The sequence below is a fragment of the Hippocampus guttulatus genome, chromosome 2 (genome assembly GCF_054856545.1).
Source record: "Hippocampus guttulatus isolate MCC_2025c chromosome 2, RoL_Hgut_1.0, whole genome shotgun sequence".
Taxonomy (NCBI): Eukaryota; Metazoa; Chordata; class Actinopteri; order Syngnathiformes; family Syngnathidae; genus Hippocampus; species Hippocampus guttulatus.
The window spans coordinates 18,945,725-18,963,855 of NC_141262.1; the positions used below are offsets into that span (position 1 = coordinate 18,945,725).

Sequence of the window (18,131 nt, forward strand, 5' to 3'; positions counted from 1 at the left end):
GTACCGAAGTATGATTACCGCATGAAGTTTTTTACTTTATGATTCGCGTGAATTTTAATCGTCCTTATTTCACAAAAAAAAAAAGGGAAAATCATATTTTTTATAACAACCAAAGTAAGAGACGGCAAACCTTCGTTATCTTGGGAAAATATGTTGCTTTATTTCAGTTGATTCAAATGTGGTGGTAGACCTAAAACAGCTGAAGAATGTTTTTTTATTTTTATTTTTTATAAAACTAATTCACCATAGAACATGGTCATTTTAATTTTAAGGTGTGTGTTAGTTCACCTTGCCAAAAAAAATACTTAAGCTCATTTCTAGGATGCAGCACTGCACATATAAAAGCCAATAGGCTAAGAATTTTGAGGGAAAAAATTGTGGAGTAAACCAAACCGAGTATTAAATCAATATGTAGCATGAAGTACCATTGGAAATAAAATACACTTCATCTCATCATTTACTTATAAATAAAAAGGATTTCCATGAATGGAAAATAATCCGTACTTTAAAAGAAATAACCAACGTATTTTGATATCTTTTGGCTTCTTTGAGCAGTGCATCACTCAAGAAGACAACTAACTTTGACTTTGTGATGTATTTTATTGTCTGTGAATGGGAGATGGTTTGGGGATGGTGAAGAAGCAGATGAGAAAAGTTTCGTTTGAGCTGCTCTCTGACCTCAACCACTGCTCAGAAATGTCCTCGAATTCTGACAGTCGTCATCGTCAGTCTGCCCCCCCTCGGATGCTTTGACGTAAATCCGTCAACGCTTACTTTCCATATGCTTATTTATTACTTGCCGCTGACGTCATCGCCTTTATATTCTTGTCGCTGCTCAATCCGCTGAAGGAAACGTGAGCCACCCTGGCTTGCATCAACGGACAACGAAGGGCTTCGTTGGCAGCAAGCATCATGTCCACTGAATTGAAGACTGGAAATGTAAAGATTTTTTTTCCCCCTCAGATAGCCTGTAAATCAAACAGTCTAATGGCTGTAACGGTTCTGGCATTTTTAAGCAGATGTGTAACACAATCCAAAAATCATTCATGCACATATATCCATAGGAGGTGATCTTGATCTTTGCAGCATTGCCTCATAACGTATCGTCATTGTACACTTCATTAGGGACACCTGCACAATCGCAGGAGAGCCAAAATGAGGACTGTAAAAGAAATCATCTTTTTGCAGGGATGATGTTAAGTCCGCTGCACACCGGGCGATGCAGCCAAATACACTAAGATATATAGATAGAGCTACAATGGGAGATATGGATGAAATTGGAACCGAATTACTTCTTAAAATTGAGCTTTTGTGTAGGAAAAACTGTTTTTGTGCATTATCGCCTGGAGAAAATCTGGTTAAAAAAAACCCAACAGCTTTGTATTAGAGGAAAAGTGTATTACGTCATTATTTCTCAAGGTTGACCCTTTTGTTTTTAATCCTCCACATTGGGAACCCCCTTTTCCGTTTCAGTTAAAAATATCCACCGATTGCACGTACAAGTCCAAATTCCGAGGCATCAATGGCTCAAAATTAGCGTGATATTTCAAACACTGGAGCTTGCCTGAAAAACTTCACATGATTAGCACAAATGGAAGATTGGTGAAAAGAGCAATATGAGCAGTAGAATAAGTCATGTACTGTATTTCAACAGTCACTTTTGTTTTTTTCGTGAATTTGTTTTTCGGACTTCAGTGGCATTTGAAGTGCTCACTTCATTTGAGAAAATTGCACTGATGGCGGCCACTTGTGATTTTGTTTTCAAGAAGAACATCAAAGAAACTGAATGTTGGCAATATGGCCCAGGTACGAATCTCGGTTATGGTCTTTCTGTTGGGACTTTTACATGTTCCGGTACTTCAGCGTCCTCTCAGAGTGCAGAAATTTGTTACCGGTAGTTTTACTGAAAAGACCAAATTAGGGAATGGCAACTGGTGGCCCATGCGTTGCATGCAACCACACTCTACAGTGGCCTTGATTACCACCCTCAACGCCTTTGTTTTTTTTCTTTGAAAAAAATTGTTTTCTACAAACCCGAAAACAGTCGGGAAATGGGGATGAAGGAATCCAAAATGTGAAAACAAAAAATAAGAATAAATACATAAGAAAAGAAATCAAATCTGAATATGTGTATCTGCAAGTGCCAAATTGCAAATATGCAGGGATTGACTGCACATGTCTTAGTTGCACTTACGCCGAGTACTATACTTGATATAATATATATAATACATATAATTATATAATTTTTCCCATTTGAAAATGATATGTAGGACACACATAGTACCTTAAAAATATTAAACTTTCGTGTGAGTTTTGTGAACAAATGTACAAATTTAGTTCTTGCACTTAATGCTGGTTTCTTGTTCAGCAGTTTTGTGCCATCCTTGAATGGGAATATTTATGCCAGAGAGCCCTTTGCACTTGTGATCTTATTTTGTTGTTTGCTTCAAGCCTTTTGTTGTTGGGTCAGGATACTGGACCTTTTATACTCAAAAATGAAATCATTAAGAGCCTCTATTTTGCATGTATGCACATATTTTGTCCGTATTTAAAATGACATTTTTGTCATACAAATGCGAGGTCCTATGTGGCCCCACCAGCAGCACTGATAAAAAATTGCGAGCCCTGCCAGCATTTAAGTTGCCCATGCTAGCTCTTAATTGTGCTGATGTGTCAATATAAAGTGATTTGCCATTGGCTGGCGACTAATCCTGGATATCCCCCAACCCTGGAGGATGGATGACTAGTTTGCAGCAGTGTACAACTGCATTGCACCATCCTGAGAGCAGTCTCCTATGGCTCTCTCTCTTTCTTGAATGCCCTGCTGTGTCGCACACGTGTGGCAAACAAGAAGAAGACAAGTGTCTTCTCGGAGAGCCCTTTTGGCCTTTCAAAGCTTTCAATATGCATGTGGCCTTTAGCGGTCCCGGCCGCTAATGATATCCTGGCTCCTTTTACCCTTTTACAGATGCCCTCCTAATGTTGATAGCAGCTCAGGTAGACGCGTGTGTCCTCGATAGCCACCTCTTTGACATTATGACATGTTTTATAATCCTATGGGGATTTTCAATAAGTGCAATCAGGTGCGGAACGCTGCAGGCGGATGAAATATCGACGCTAGGATCCGATTGGTGCACTTCACTCTATGGTCCTAGAAATGTTGTATTTTTCTCTTCTTAATGTTCATCCTTTTCGATGATAACTCCCGGTTTAGTATACCATAAATAAGCTTGTTTATTTTTTCACCTCCGCTACTCGCATAGGAGAGTAATTTTTCCTCACGGTAGAACTTTGTACCAGATCCATACACATATTTACTGTTTGCAGTCATTTGGAAACAAATGTTCTTATCGGAAATAGTGAATTGTAACCTGTTTCAGAAACAAACTATCACAGTAAAAAAAATGACAAATTAAATGACTTACCTGCATGGGCGGTTTTAAGTGACATTTAACAATTTAGTGAGAAATAAAATTCAATTTCATTGGTTTTAATTGTCATTCAAAATGCTCTTCCCTTTTTACCTCTCAGAATTTGAACTGTTTCAGGTCAAACTGGCCAAAGTGGTTGTTTCATGAACCCTATACACCAAGGAGCACATCAGAAAATACTCAGCAGCACTCGCAGTTCCACCGTAGTAACCGACATTAAAATATCGTAGCGTGTTAGTAGTGTATTGTAATGTTCATGGGTATGATGCTACTGCAAATCACTAACACTATCCACAGTTCCCAGTGCCTACATCGAGGAAAATTGTGCTCCAAAGTCATATACAACAAAGCTGAAGTTGAGCACTGATTCTTTCCACAAGGGGTAAAATTACAAGTACCGCATTTTGAGAATCATAAAGCATCAATGTTAACGTACATTTCGCTGTTTTTACTACTCCATAACTTAGCATTGCCACATGCCATATTAAACTGCAACATTTCAGAAAAAAATTGTATGTTCTCCAGTTTATGAATATTAGACAACATGTATCTCTCTTATATGTGAAATTGGTTGAAATGTTAACCTTATAAATTCAAGACAATCCGCCCTGCTGTGACATTGACTTTATTAACGCAAACCCTACTCGGGTTTCAAACATAATCACTGTGTTAGATGCTGGAGAAAAAGAACATTTCAGGAGAAAGTGGAGATTGGGAAAGAACATCTTTAAAGTGTGAAAATGGGTGAAAAATGAGCTGGTGCGACAGCAGCACACGGCAATATTCTGTTGCTGAAAGGCCGAGTGCATGCAAGTGTGTGTGCACGTGTCTGTGTGTGTGGGGGTGCTGTTGCAAGTTGTGAAGTGCCACTCACTCGCTTGGGGATGACCTTGCTTGTAAAAAGTTCTTTTCATCCAGTAAAAAAAAAAAAAAAAAAAAGTGGGTCGGCTTGATGAAGTGTAAGAGACAAATGCAAGGATGAGAAGTGAAGAAAGAGGGCGGGCGAGCTGCTGAGTGCAGCTGCGGTCAAGAAAATGTGCGCGCATGTGGTGTGTGTGTGGTTGAGGGGGATTAAAAGTGTGTGAGATACAAGCAGGGAAGGAATACAAGTTGTAGCCATCAAGAGGGGAAAAAGTGAGGTGTGTTAACAGAAGGTGAAGATGTTAAAAGGAAAGCAGGAGGAGGTGGGGCAAGCTCAAGATAACTGAAGAAGCAATACTCAATCAGGTTTAGTGGTGTGTTCTAACATCTGGATTCAGCTTTTAAATGAAGATTAAATTCGTCCATTTTAAGATTACAGTATTGCAATCTATTGACTCGTGGTACGTTTTTATGAGTTGTTTGTAATTGATATTCTGGCGTGTAAAAGCAGATTTTATTTGGGGGGTGGGGGGGGGGGGGGTTGTATTCTATTGTCTGGTTTCACCCCAGCATAGTGATTGCTTTTTATTTCAAGTTCAAGCGACATGACTCAAATTAGCCTCATGGTATAATTTTGCTGTCCAGCTGCACGTGCTCACCGGGCTTCGAGGGCCAACGCTGCGAGGTGAACCCGGACGACTGCGAAGACAACGACTGTGAGAACAATGCCACCTGCGTTGACGGCATCAACAACTACACTTGTGTCTGTCCGCCCAACTACACAGGTAAGAGGAAACACACCGACCTACCCTCTTTGTGCAATAAAGTCAGGGTCATCGAGCAAGAACATTAGCTTCATTACGTTCAAAGTCAACAAAGGCCAGATTGACAGATGTCTCTAAAAGATTATCCTTAGCGATACCGTGCGGTGTGTGTAACAGTGCATTATTTATTTAGTTTTTTAAAATCTCTCTTATTCTATTTACATAGCTGCTGCACCTATCACACTTTAACATGCCCACCCCATACGAAAGACACATGTCAGGACATATACCCTTCCATACCATAGTGTCGTGAACATAATAGAAATGGACTGCTTAGTGGAAATGTTTCCAAAGTAAGTAAGTGACTTTTAGGTAACTTGGACTGTTTCCCGCTGAGAGTCCCTGCGCAAGTGCTTACTCACACAAAAATGGCCATTTTCCCTTTTGCCGGTTGGTGAGCCCGTAATGGACAGCCGCTCTGCATTGACCCCATCGCTGCTCCTGAAGAAAGTTCGGGGCAGCAGAAAAAGAAGAGAGTGTGTGTATGTGCGAGAAGAAAACATAAAAATGTAATCGAATGAAAAGAGGTCGAGAAAGGGGTTGATAAAGTGAGCAGAAAAGATGTGTGAGAGAGGTGTAGAAAGTGGACGGGAAAGTCAAGCAACGCCAGGTGCTGAATAAGGACTTAAAAGTTGTTTTCTTTGTTAGCTTGATGCTGTCCTCTAAAGCACGCACACACACACACACACACACACACTTCGTATGCTATTGGACCTCATTCAATACCCACATATAATGTCATTATATTTGTTGGCATGCAAAAGCCTTTCACGCTGCTAGCCACCTTTTTACGTATACACACTCACACGCACACACACGCACACACACACACACAGAGCTGGCCAATAGTTCACTGCCCTGCGGTCCAATCATCAGTTGTCACTTTAAGACTTCACTTACTTACTCAGCCTTCACCAGCCCAGCCAATGCAGCTTTTACATTACAGTGGAACCTTGAATGCAATGCTTGCAATGACGATGGTTGATTGTGAAACCATTTTCTCCATAGGACATAATGGAAATAGAAATGACCCGTTCCAGCGTCACTATTATAAAACATTAATCAGTATTTCAACAAATAAGCTGAGGAGGGGCTGGAATTTGTGAATAGTGAAATGACAGGGGTTCACTGTAAAGTCAAAGTTACAGGAAACTAGTTGTTTGCAGGCCGGTCGTAACCTCACACCTCATATAGTTGGTCCGATGTAAACCAAAGACCTCTTGTATCTGTCTTATCAAGCTTTACTACTGGAGTGGCCCTGGCATTGAGACTTGTAGACCACCATTGTCTACTACTGTAACAGCAGGAATTTTTCAAGTAGATTATTCTGTAAAATTCTCTGGGCCTAGTAAAGAGCCTTGTGGAACATCGCCAACATCGTTGAACAAGGAGTCCTCGTTTATGACACACTTCTGTTGCTAGTTTTATCAGAAAGCCACGCAAACTGGTTTCCTGCTTTAGCCTCTCATTCTTTAATTTTCTCAAGTAGAAAAAAAATCTTCGCTCTCTCCCGTAAAGCAGACATGCTCAACAAAACAAATGTCAGTCTTTTAGTGTGATGTCACCACGTTGGAAAAGGTCACATGGTCAACGAGAGGTAAGCCCCTCCAGAGATGTCAAACACGTGAAGATCAGCATGTAGTTTGTGAGGTAGACAGATGAAAGTGAGGGCTTTATGGAAAGGTCAGGGGGGCCATGATACTTAGAGAGAAGATCCCACTGGGACTGTGAAGATCCAAGTTGAACTTCCTGTTGATTTTGGTCCTGGTGTAGTTTTCCTCTCACGTTCTGATAAAATAATATGCTTCACAGCTTTTCATAAGAAATAGGGATGTATTTTTATCTTTAATTCATCATCATGATGTACTTCACGCGCATTTCATCTCATCTGTAGAACAAAATCCTTTTTATGATCTCATTTAGTGGCTACATTGACTTAGTGTGTGAATTTTTGGTGACTAAAGGAAATGAAAGCAGTCTGCTCAGGAAAGCAAAGCACTAAATATGAATTATGTATGAAAAGATGAACATTTTCCTTTCCTTTTTGCTCCGTGTTACTTTGCTCCATAGTTACTTATTTTGTCAAGATGCCGGATCAAGATCCATACACATTTTTAACTTTGTATAACAGCCAAACACGGATTCATGTTAATATTTTTTTTCTGTTGTTTCCAGCTGATTCCAGAATGTGATTTACCAGCGAGGCTATAAAGGTCTTGGGAAAAGGCTGATGGAGACAGACATGGTGGTGACTGTGGTGTGTGTGTGTGTGTGTGTGTGTGTGTGTGTGTGTGTGTGTGTGTGTGTGTGTGTGTGTGTGTGTGTGTGTGTGTGTGTGTGTGTGTGTGTGTGTGTGTGTGTGTGTGTGGAAGGGGTGGGGGGGCGTCAGGATTAGATTAAAGCAGGCACAGAATGAAGACAAGAGTTTTAATGCCGTCGGAACGAGATAGTGGCCCATAAATTGGACTACCCCCGCCCCACCCCTTTTCTGTCTCTTTATTTCTCCTCTTTGATTTATGCTCTGCTTTTATGTTAACAGATGTTGTAGAGCTGAGAAATCTGCCTTAATCCCTCACATCGCATCGCAAATGTTTGTCTATGCCATATTTTAGTTCATCTACACGAATAGGAGATCATATTTCTCCCTCCCACTGTCTCCAGGTGACCTTTGCGAAGAGGTGCTGGATCCCTGTCTTCCTGGTTTCGACCCCTGTGAGCACGATTCCAAGTGTGTCCATGTCGGTCGCAGTTACAGGTGGGTGACGGAGGGTGTAGGAAGAAAAAAAAAAGGTCTGTTGAGTGAATCAGAAAGCCAAAAAAAAATAAATTAAAAATGGGAGGGCATCTTTGATCATCTTATCTGATCGGTTCTTTCTTTGAGCCGAAGTTGATACTGAAATTGAAGAAACTCCCTTAATGCGTTCCTGGGATGATATGTGGGAATGGGAAATATGCAAAAGGTCTGTATGGACACCCTCTTGAAATCATGCCCTAAATCCTATTTTGACAAAAATAAATAATTGCTTTGCCTTTAACACCTGGATCTGGCCAACTCTAGTAAAATTGCCTACATCCTTGGTTGAACACATCATTCTACTGTACCCATGAAATGGAAGTATTAATACATCTAAAATAATCTATTTGGTTTGCTTTTCCATGTTTTCTGGAAAACTGAAAAAAACAATCATCAGTATTAAAGGAAGGTGACGATCCTAACAAATACCTCAGCAGATTGGCAATGGAAGTATTTCTTGATGGATGACCTTCAGCTTTGAGATTCACTTTCACCATGTCCGTAACAATTAATAGTGACATTTTCAGTGTTGTTTTCATTCATTTACATTTCATTTGTTTTTGCATTAGTTTTAGTTGTCATTGAGTTGTTTTTTTTTGTGTGCAAGGTTTTAAAAATAACGGTATTTTCACGGTAAGAATTGAGTCGTAGAAACTCAATGAAAATATTACTTTAAAAACATTTTTAAAACACACATCCACAAATCAAATACTGTTCAGGTATTATACAACAGTGAACTTTGCATCCCTTGTTGGCCAATTTTCCAACTTCTAAAGTAAATTTGTCATTTGAATTCCTGTTGATAAGTATTCCACACCTAACACGACAAGCCACTTGCTTTTATCTGTGAGTCTTATTGTCAAATTGGATTGATGGACGGATGGTCAGACTTAAAGAAACTTAAACCCGGGTAGGTGGACTGCATAATAGTATTATTATTGTTGTTATTATTTTCATATATGAGCCAAATGTGGAGGCCAGTGCTCCCCTCTGCACATGTCTGCTTTGATGCAGCCAATTTTCCAGTTTTAAATTGGTCTCTGATCGGCCTCAAAAAACTGCCAAAGCAGATATGCTTCAAAAAGTTCAATGTTGGCGCCGATAATTAGCCCATCCAATAATCGGTTCGTCCCTCGTTCACTGTAATACAAATATTTTATCTTTGTTCATCTGTCTCTGCCTGCGATGTACAATCACAGGTACAAAGATTAAATTCTCACACACACGAGATGGCAAAATTAACCTGTGGCTTCATCTGTTGCCATTCCAATGACAAAATACAGTAATAGTTTCGTGTTTAACAGAACAGGCCCACATTCCACACTTGAGTCCATTTGAGGTTAAACTGTTCCGACATTTTGACAATTGCGGCTCTTTAGATCGCATCCAATAATAATGGTGGCCACATTTCTGCAGGTGTGAGTGTTTGCCAGGCTACGTGGGCCATTTTTGCGAGCAAGATTACGATGACTGTCTGGAGAATAAGTGTCAACATGGCGCTGAGTGCGTGGATGCTGTGAACGGCTACACGTGTGTGTGCAAGGAGGGCTTCAGGTAAGAGATGTGAGAGCTATATACACACCCACACACACACACACACACCTGGAGGAGACACAGACGGCCACTTGACCGCCTTTAAACGATGTTGGTGTGCTTGTGACAGATGCGGTATATTTACGCAGAGGCAAGAGCAGTCTTGTGAAAATTCGGTGATGTTTAAAGGAGGAAACTTGTCAAGGAAGATAGGGGGAAATACATCAGGAATGTTTTGTTTTTTAGTGTTGTGGTATGAATGGGGGAGACCTCAATGCACCCTCGGTCTCGGTCCAAAAAACAAATTTCATATGAATTCTGTTTTGAATTTATACCTTGCAATTAGTCATATTTAAGTCTTGTTTTAGGTTATTTTTATACACTTGGCTATGCTATTTATGAAACATTGTATTACATTCCTTTGAGTATGACGGTAGTGAACTAATAAACTCGCCAGCAAGGAGCAGTTTGGCAGATTGTGACCAATTCTTAAAACAAAAACAAAAAAGACTTCAAGCTGTTTAATACCACCCCCTGTTGAAGTTTTTGGGTGTTTTTAAACAACCGCATAACTTTACCCTAATGCTAACACACAATGCAAAAAGCCATAGAGAGGCGAGCATCTGAACACAAATCATGCAACAGCACAGGTAGATGTCAATATTACAATACTCACAAGCATATATTGTTTATCCTCTGCAAAGAACTGATAATGTTACTGTGGCTCACTGAGTCAATTACCGTAGTTGTGAAACGCTTTGTTTGGGTTTGCACGACTGTGTTATGATGCCCTACTGTGGCCAAATGGCACTCACCAGCCGGCGCTGCAATGAATTAAATCATGGGTCATATTCTGAAGATGTCAAAGTATAATTTCCAAAACATCCCTTTCTCGATGTCCTTGTCCTTCCAGTGGCTTGTTCTGCGAGAATCCCCCGCCCATGATTTTGCTGCAGACCAGCCCGTGTGACCAGAGCGAGTGCCAAAACAGCGCTCAATGCCTGCTGGTGGCTGGCGAACCTGTCTGCCGCTGCATGCCCGGCTTCTACGGCAACAAATGTGATAAAATGGCCACCGTTCACTTCCTGGGGCGAGAGGCGTACGTGGAGCTCCCGGGCGCAAAGTTACGCCCCAATGTTCACATTTCATTCCAGGTATTCGTGCATGTTTTGTATTTTTTTTTAATGGGGTTAATTTTAATTGTTCTGAGCACTGTTGTTTATTTTTAGTTCATTATTTTTCATTATTCATTATTTTGTTATATTTCTCAAAATGAATGTTTATTTACCCAAAAGTGAGCCACATTTTTCTTGGAAAAAATAATGTCATTGTCAAACTTGAACAACTAAAGGGGGGTTTGTAAAGATTTATACTGATTTTCTTTGTTTTCTTTGTTTTCTTTTTTTTGCAGTCATTTTGAAAAGCATGAATACATGTGTACCTATTATGTGTCATCCAATTATTTAAAATGTTTTGGTATTTTTGCATTTTTTATTTCTAGGTACTTGTATTTTGTATGATAACCTACTATTTTTAATGTAGTAATTGATAGTCCTGCAGGTTAAATCGATGGGTTTAAAAGTAAAAAAAAAAAGAAATTACAAAATGCAAACAATAGTATTAATTTGTGTTAAATTCATGTTTCCTTTTTCAATTTAAGAAATAAAAAAACATAAATAACACATTATGTAATCATTTCAACTGATGTATTTTAAAATTGTGATTGTTTTATTCAGTTTTAAAAATTAAAATCATAAATCAATTTGAAATATTTTTTATTAATCTGCAGCGGCAGATGTCATTTTTTATGAAGACAAAATACATTGATTACGCGTCATGTTATGTTCTGGTTCAAATCTCAATGAACTTTTACGTTTTAAAATACTGGCCTTTATAATTTCACTTTCTATCAACGTAATCGTGAGGATGATTAAATCACAGCAGGTCACTTTGAATATCACTGTTGTACATGAGAAACAGGTATACAGGAGTACAGTTAAGATGTGCAACATGTAAAACATCAAATGTAGCTTTGAAACTCTCAGATTGAATCTACATCTGCGACATGCTGCATCCAAGACATGCTGTGCTCTCTCTCCCTCTGACGCACGCACACTCATACACACACTTTACAATACAATTTCCATTGTGGACTGTTCTGGACATCGAAAAGACGAATCCCAATTGAGGCATATTTTCCTGCTGCCTTTTTTGAAGGCACGAGATCATGCAGCGAGACTGACAGAAAGCATAAAAGTAGAACACTTACGTTTAACACCTGTGCGAACGTGTACTTCCACCTTCCCGCCAGCAGCTTTTCACTTTTCAATGCCAAAGCTGTTAAATTTGCCTCAAAAGTCCTCCACTGTAAGAGGAAAGGGGGAAGTGAGGGTGCAGGGAGCGCATTGACAGCTCTTCATAAATCACTCTCTACTTGTTCCCTTTTTAACACGTTCTCCCACTCTTTTTCTCGTTATCATCCAACCGTTGTTTAGCTCTCTCTCTGTTTCTCTCTCTCTTTCTCTGTCTCTCTGTCTCTCTCTGTCTTCTTTCCAGAATCTTGTTAGCAGCTGTGGCCTTGGCCGAGCTCCATGGTAAAGCTGCAGTGTTAAGTGTTTGGCCTCCCGCAGCCATATGGCCACCTGTTAGGCTACATCAGCACGATGTTCCTGGCGGCCATTGCAGCCCCATTTGTCCGAAACTTTGCATTACGTTTGATTTTTGGGTGTTTTTATTTTATTTTTTTAATGTCTGTCTTCAAGTCTTGTTAAGTTTTCTGACAATGTAGCGCGACCATGACGGGCCGTGGGTGGATAGGAGGGCTGCAGCTATCGACCATTCTTAGAATCAAGTATGTTATACATTGTTCCATCGATTATTCAGCTTTGCTTTACTAAGCAAAATAACACATGCATGCAAGGTGCAAGTATTAGGTTACTCCAACTGGGGTATCCTGACTCATTTTCAACTGTAGTGTCTATGACTTTGAGAGTGTATGGCTTTAAAAGGCCCTCCGTCCTTGCCTGGGGAGTGAAGTGGATGTCAACCAATGGGAGTTTAGAGATGGTGGGCTGTCAATGCAGGCTGAGCGTTGAGTGACAACGTGAGTTGTTGCCATCGGCAGCTTGTGTATGAATGTGCATATTACCGTTGTTATTTTCTAACTGCTCAAACTCGCGTGCATACTGGGATGGTGAGGTAGCAACACTCATTGCTAGCATGACTTGTTCACAGGGATAGAATATTGCCAAAAATGAAATGTTTTCGGTTTGACGTTGTGTTTTGGGGAATGTACAAAATATACAATACAATTCCAATTCCTTCATTTTAACTTCCGGAGTTAAGAAACTGGCCAAGAAACTCTTGCTTTGTCTGCCAGAACCTATGTTACCACTTTTCCACCCCCCGCCCCCCAAAAGAAAAAACCCTGCAACATGCAGTATACATCCCAATGATTTTTGCAAAGGGTTAACTTTCTTACAATTTCCACCTAAATTCTCTCCAAAGCATGTCCAGAGATAAGAGACATCCTTGTTATCTCCATGAGGGAGGTTTTCGGGGCTTTTCATTCTGCTAGGCAGCCGTGTATTTTGGAGTGTTTTATTCTATTTGTGCACACTGCACCATCCATCCATCCATTTTCCGAACCGCTTGATCCTCACTAGGGTCGCGGGGGGTGCTGGAGCCTATCCCAGCCATCTACGGGCAGTAGGCGGGGGACACCCTGAATCAGTTGCCAGCCAATCGCAGGGCACACATAGACGAACAACCATCCACGCCCACACTCACACCTAGGGACAATTTAGAGCGTCCAAACAGCCTGACATGCATGTTTTTTGGGAATGTGGGAGGAAACCGGAGCACCCGGAGAAAACCCACGCAGGCCCGGGGAGAACATGCAAACTCCACACAGGGAGGCCGGAGCTGGAATCGAACCCGGTACCTCTGCACTGTGAAGCCGACGTGCTAACCACTGGACTACCGGGCCGCCCACTGCACCATTATTGACCCAAATTATCTCAGTGGCCGTACATTATTGAGCGGTTTGTCCTGTCACACATGGCAGATTTTGTGTGATGGCTGCACTGTCAGAATAATGGATGAGGTACAGGAATGATGTGTAAATCGTGTTGTGTGTCTCCCCCTCAGGTGGCCACCGACAAAGACAATGGTATTTTGTTTTATAAGGAGGACCAGGACCCCTTGGCTGTGGAACTGTATCAAGGTCACATACGACTCATCTATGACATGGCAAGCTATCCTCCCACGACAGTGTACAGGTAGGGCGCATTCCAAGGTAGTCCCTATAAAGTTTAAATAAATGTCTTGTAATTTTGACATACCATCGAGGAAACTATTGTAGCAATCCTGCCAAATGTAAATGCAAATAAATAAATATAAATAAAATAGAAAAATCGCAGAGTATGTCAAGTGAGGCTTCCTAGCCATTGTTTCCCCCACTGGAACACTGAATGCGTCGAACCGCACCCCAACGAAACATGAATGCTATTTTGTCTAGAAACCTTGGTATACCTACACGAAAAAAAATGCTGTAATTTATCCTTCTTTCTACGCTGCAGTGAAAGGCGCTAGCCAACAGCTAGCTTGCGAGCTAACGTTTCAAGAGCCTCTCAGCCGGCACGTTCATGGTGGGCTCAACCGAGGCACCTTTTACTCACTTGGGTGTTTAAATAAGAACACCAAGCTATTTTGTGGCATCCAGGGAAGATTAATTTTTGGGTGCTGGCATAGCAAGCTAACCAGCTAACTGCACACTATGATGGTAGAAATGAATCACTCATATTTGCGCCAGACTAACATCATCTAGAGTTCAGATTGAGATTTCAATGTATGTTTAACATTTACCGTTCTGATTCATGCACACATTTGGGGTTAAATGTGGCAAAATGCTGATGTTATTTTCAGCATAGACCGCTTTTAAAACGGCCGTAAGATACCAAAGAGTCATAAATAACTCGTATAGTGAAGGTTACAATTTCAATTGGGCTTTGACTTTGTGGATTTTTCAGTAGCTGCTGAATCAGCCGCGCACGCTAATCCAGACTGATTCTTCCCAGTGCACATACAGACCCACAGATCCGTATCGGAGTGCTTCCCTTTATAAACAAACACAAACTCCCCAAAATTCCACCATAATCCTGACGAGACGGTCACAGGCCTGAGAGAAAGGTATCAAAATTCTTTGGAGGTGAGACTTCAAACGGCCTGCACAAGAGACTCCATTCAAGTGTGTTCGCCAACCTTAAGCCTTTTGGATTTTGTACAAAAAGATACATTGACATTTTCATAGAATTTGACATTCCATCGTAATTTGCAGGAAGCAAGATGATAACCCAAGATAACACTTCTACACTTACTAAATTGACTGGAACATAAACAGTACGAAAAAAAAGACGGGGCGAAAAAAAACGACTGAAATAGTTTTGGAGAAGTCCAAACTACTTCAAGGGAAGAGGTGATGGACCAAAAATGAAAATACGCACATTTAGAGCGTGTCCCTCTTGAAAAACATCAGCAGTCTTTGGTTTTATTTCTGCCCAATGCCAAGTTCAAGTTGAGAATGTCAAATTGAGACCGTCATTTCCCAATGATTAGCAGGCATAGACTATAAAATTAATTTTGAACGCAACTAATCATGTAGCCTTATTCAAAACAAAGACGTGAAACCAAGCACCAAATAAAAATCAAGTGAGCCGTCTAGTCATACTTTTATATAATCGGACACTTTTTGGAAACCAACGTAGGCTGTCGGGAATGTTTTGCTTCTCTTGCACAAACCACGATTGTACCTTAACCTTAGCAAAAATGCTCGGTTCAAACCAAACCGTGTTGACCGACCGCGCATTTTTTCACTCAAGGCCTTTTCACCATATGGCCTCGTAAAACATTCAAATTGTTCCTTGTTGATCGTTTTACTGCTCAAACTTGCTTGTGTGTGGTGTCGGCTTATCAAAACCAATACACTACTTTCACTGGAGGACAAACTTTTCCTACTTCGTAGAATGCGTGATGAGCATAAATGTGTGTGGTGCACTCGTTGCACTGAGTTTTATGAAACATTTACTTTTATAGACATAAAAGTGCAGTCACCTTACATTAATGGGATGAGGATTTATTGCTCAAAGACGTTGGTGTCTACGTTTTTTTTGGCAGTACAATCTTAAATTATCCATCCAGTTTCCTTAAGCTTATCCTTTTCAAGGCCACAGCAGGGGGTTGGAGCCTATAACCACTGAGTTTGTGCAACAAGCATAAAGGCATTAAATCATTTTGGTAAAATAAAGTTCAACATTTTTGGCTATCGGCAAACTCATTGAAAAAACAATAAACCAGATGTACAGGAATAGTTCTTACTGGTGTGGGATCCCATAGACGTCGTTAATTGTAACACAGTGAATGTGAAGGCCGTTTTCACAGCAGGTCGCAGCAAAATCCGAGCAATTAAAATTTTCTATTTACGCACGCATCTTCTGGACTGCTTCTCCTCATTCGGGTCGCAGGGTGAACCGGAGCCTATCCCAGCTAGCTTTGCGTGAGAAGCCCATTACACCCTGGATTGGCCGCCGGTCAAACGGAGGTCACATTCAGACAAACAAGAACATTTACATGCATGACTTTTGACAGTTCATGGCCTTCAATGAATTCAATATGCAACTTTCTTGGACACGCCCGACCAAAATATACAACTCAAGATTGAAATCTTCATTGAGTCAGGTCGTCTTGTTTTATTCCACAAGATGTGACAGGACTGGTGTCACTAATGATGTTTCAAACTCAAAACTTCCAAGTCTTCTCTTCATTGTGAGCCAAGATGATCAGCCAACAAGGAGATCCTGTGGCGTTTCTTTTTGACAGTTCCTAGCTAAGAAGAACCGACATGGCTCTATACAATATTTTTTTCTTCTTTCCTAAGATCAAGAGAGGCACCAAGGTGACTCAATTCTGGGACCCTTCTGACACACATTGTAGCTGCCGGCAGTAAAGCAAGTGGTGGCCTTTTGTCAGTTGCTTATATCCGCCGAGAGAATAGTTACAGGGACATTAGCCTTTCTAGAGCAGCAGGCGTTGAGATACTAGATGGATGGACAAAAGCCCGAGACTATTACAGATTTAAGTGTGTGGAAGAGGTGGTCCAACAGGGGGGAGTGATGAAAGCAGATGATGAGTGCTGGGATGACAGAGTGATGGAGCGCACCAGGGAGGGTGGGGGAGTCAACCACAGACCGAGTCTTGAGCATTATCCTTGTCGACTCTCATTAGCGTGACACGGGCCACGCCTGTTCGGCCAAAAGGCAGATGAGAGATACGAAAGGAAGCAGCAATTGGCTCTGGAAATGGACCCACAAACAAAGCAGCTTCGCGGTGAAGTAGCAACAGTACAAAGTCGTTGGTCCATTTGTCTCGTCAGGGCCCACTGACATCCCTACCTCTGAAAACATGTTTCACGTTAATTTTTAACATATGAGTGAGCCCACAAACCAGGATCACGAATGGCCGGGTGTGTTCTGATTGCCCCCAAAGTAAGTTGTGTACTTTAGATGACCAACAAAGTACACTATACACAACGAGATCTCCACTGACAATCGCGAGTCTCCAACACCAAACCAGATGTCTCTTGATTCAGATTCAGAAACCTTTATTTATCCCCGTGGGGCATACCAAGTAGGAGAAATAAAGGCAGTAATATCTGAAATACGTTCCGATTATCTGTATATGTGTACCCTGCTTTAGGGGCAAGTAATGGCTGTAGTATCAGTGATTAGTCAATTCATTACTTAAGCCTTTCAGGGACAGCGGTTACTACAGTGGACGGCTTATCATGTTATCAGGTTACAGGGTGCATGAAAGGGTTCAGGTGTCTCAATATTCGTGTTGTCGATATTCCTCCACGTTGAGATAGTTGATATATATTGAATTGAACAGTCTGTCTCAACATTACTCACTATTCAGCAGTTTGGAGGCAGCCGCGGCCCAACGTCAACCCTTCACCGCAATCCGCTGTGTACTTCTTACCGCCTGCCATTTTTTTTGATTACATGAGTCTGATCAGCCTAAATCCTATCTGCCCCAATTTGAACAAAAATGACTACTTGAACAGAGTGAAAACCTCAACGCCGCGTGGGACGGCACAAGTTTTGCCACCGCCGCAATCTGAGGTCAGTGCTTTGGCATCAAGGAGGAAAAAAAAAAAGCAATAGAGCGGCACTTTCGAGACGTTTCGCGACAAGGGGCTCAAATGCAGACTTTGGCTGACAAAACTTGGAGTCATTTCATCTGGCTTGTAAACGGATGTAAACAAACGCTCGGCTTTTACACTCATAACAGACAACCATGTCATCAAATGAAAGCATGTCTGTGGAGTAGTTGGGCAAATCTGAGAGGATGATGTCTTCCTTCATTAAATCGAAGTTTATCAATCACAAGCAATACACTATTGAAGATTTTTGTTGTTGTTGTTGAACTTTATCTGTTGCTGAACTCCCGGCTGTCATTGAAATCTGTAATTTGGAGCATACCTACATTTCATAATCATATTCCTGACCCACCCCCCCCCACCCCAAAAAAAAGATTTGCCGACACCACACACACCACCAGGCCCCGCCTCTTAAAGGCACATCAAACAGACTCCACAATATAACAAGGACAGGATTGGCTCTATATTTTGTA

The 18,131-nt window shown here is 41.1% G+C and overlaps 1 protein-coding gene across 1 annotated transcript in view; it reads left to right on the forward strand.

The window, feature by feature from the left end:
* slit3 (slit homolog 3 (Drosophila)) overlaps positions 1-18,131 on the forward strand; it is a 232,868-nt gene that overhangs the window by 200,286 nt on the left and 14,451 nt on the right. The window contains exons 29-33 of the mRNA XM_086100527.1: positions 4,938-5,077; positions 7,778-7,871; positions 9,327-9,464; positions 10,357-10,597; positions 13,593-13,723. Of these exons, the coding sequence (XP_085956653.1) occupies positions 4,938-5,077; positions 7,778-7,871; positions 9,327-9,464; positions 10,357-10,597; positions 13,593-13,723 (744 nt within the window). The remainder of the gene's footprint in view (positions 1-4,937; positions 5,078-7,777; positions 7,872-9,326; positions 9,465-10,356; positions 10,598-13,592; positions 13,724-18,131) is intronic.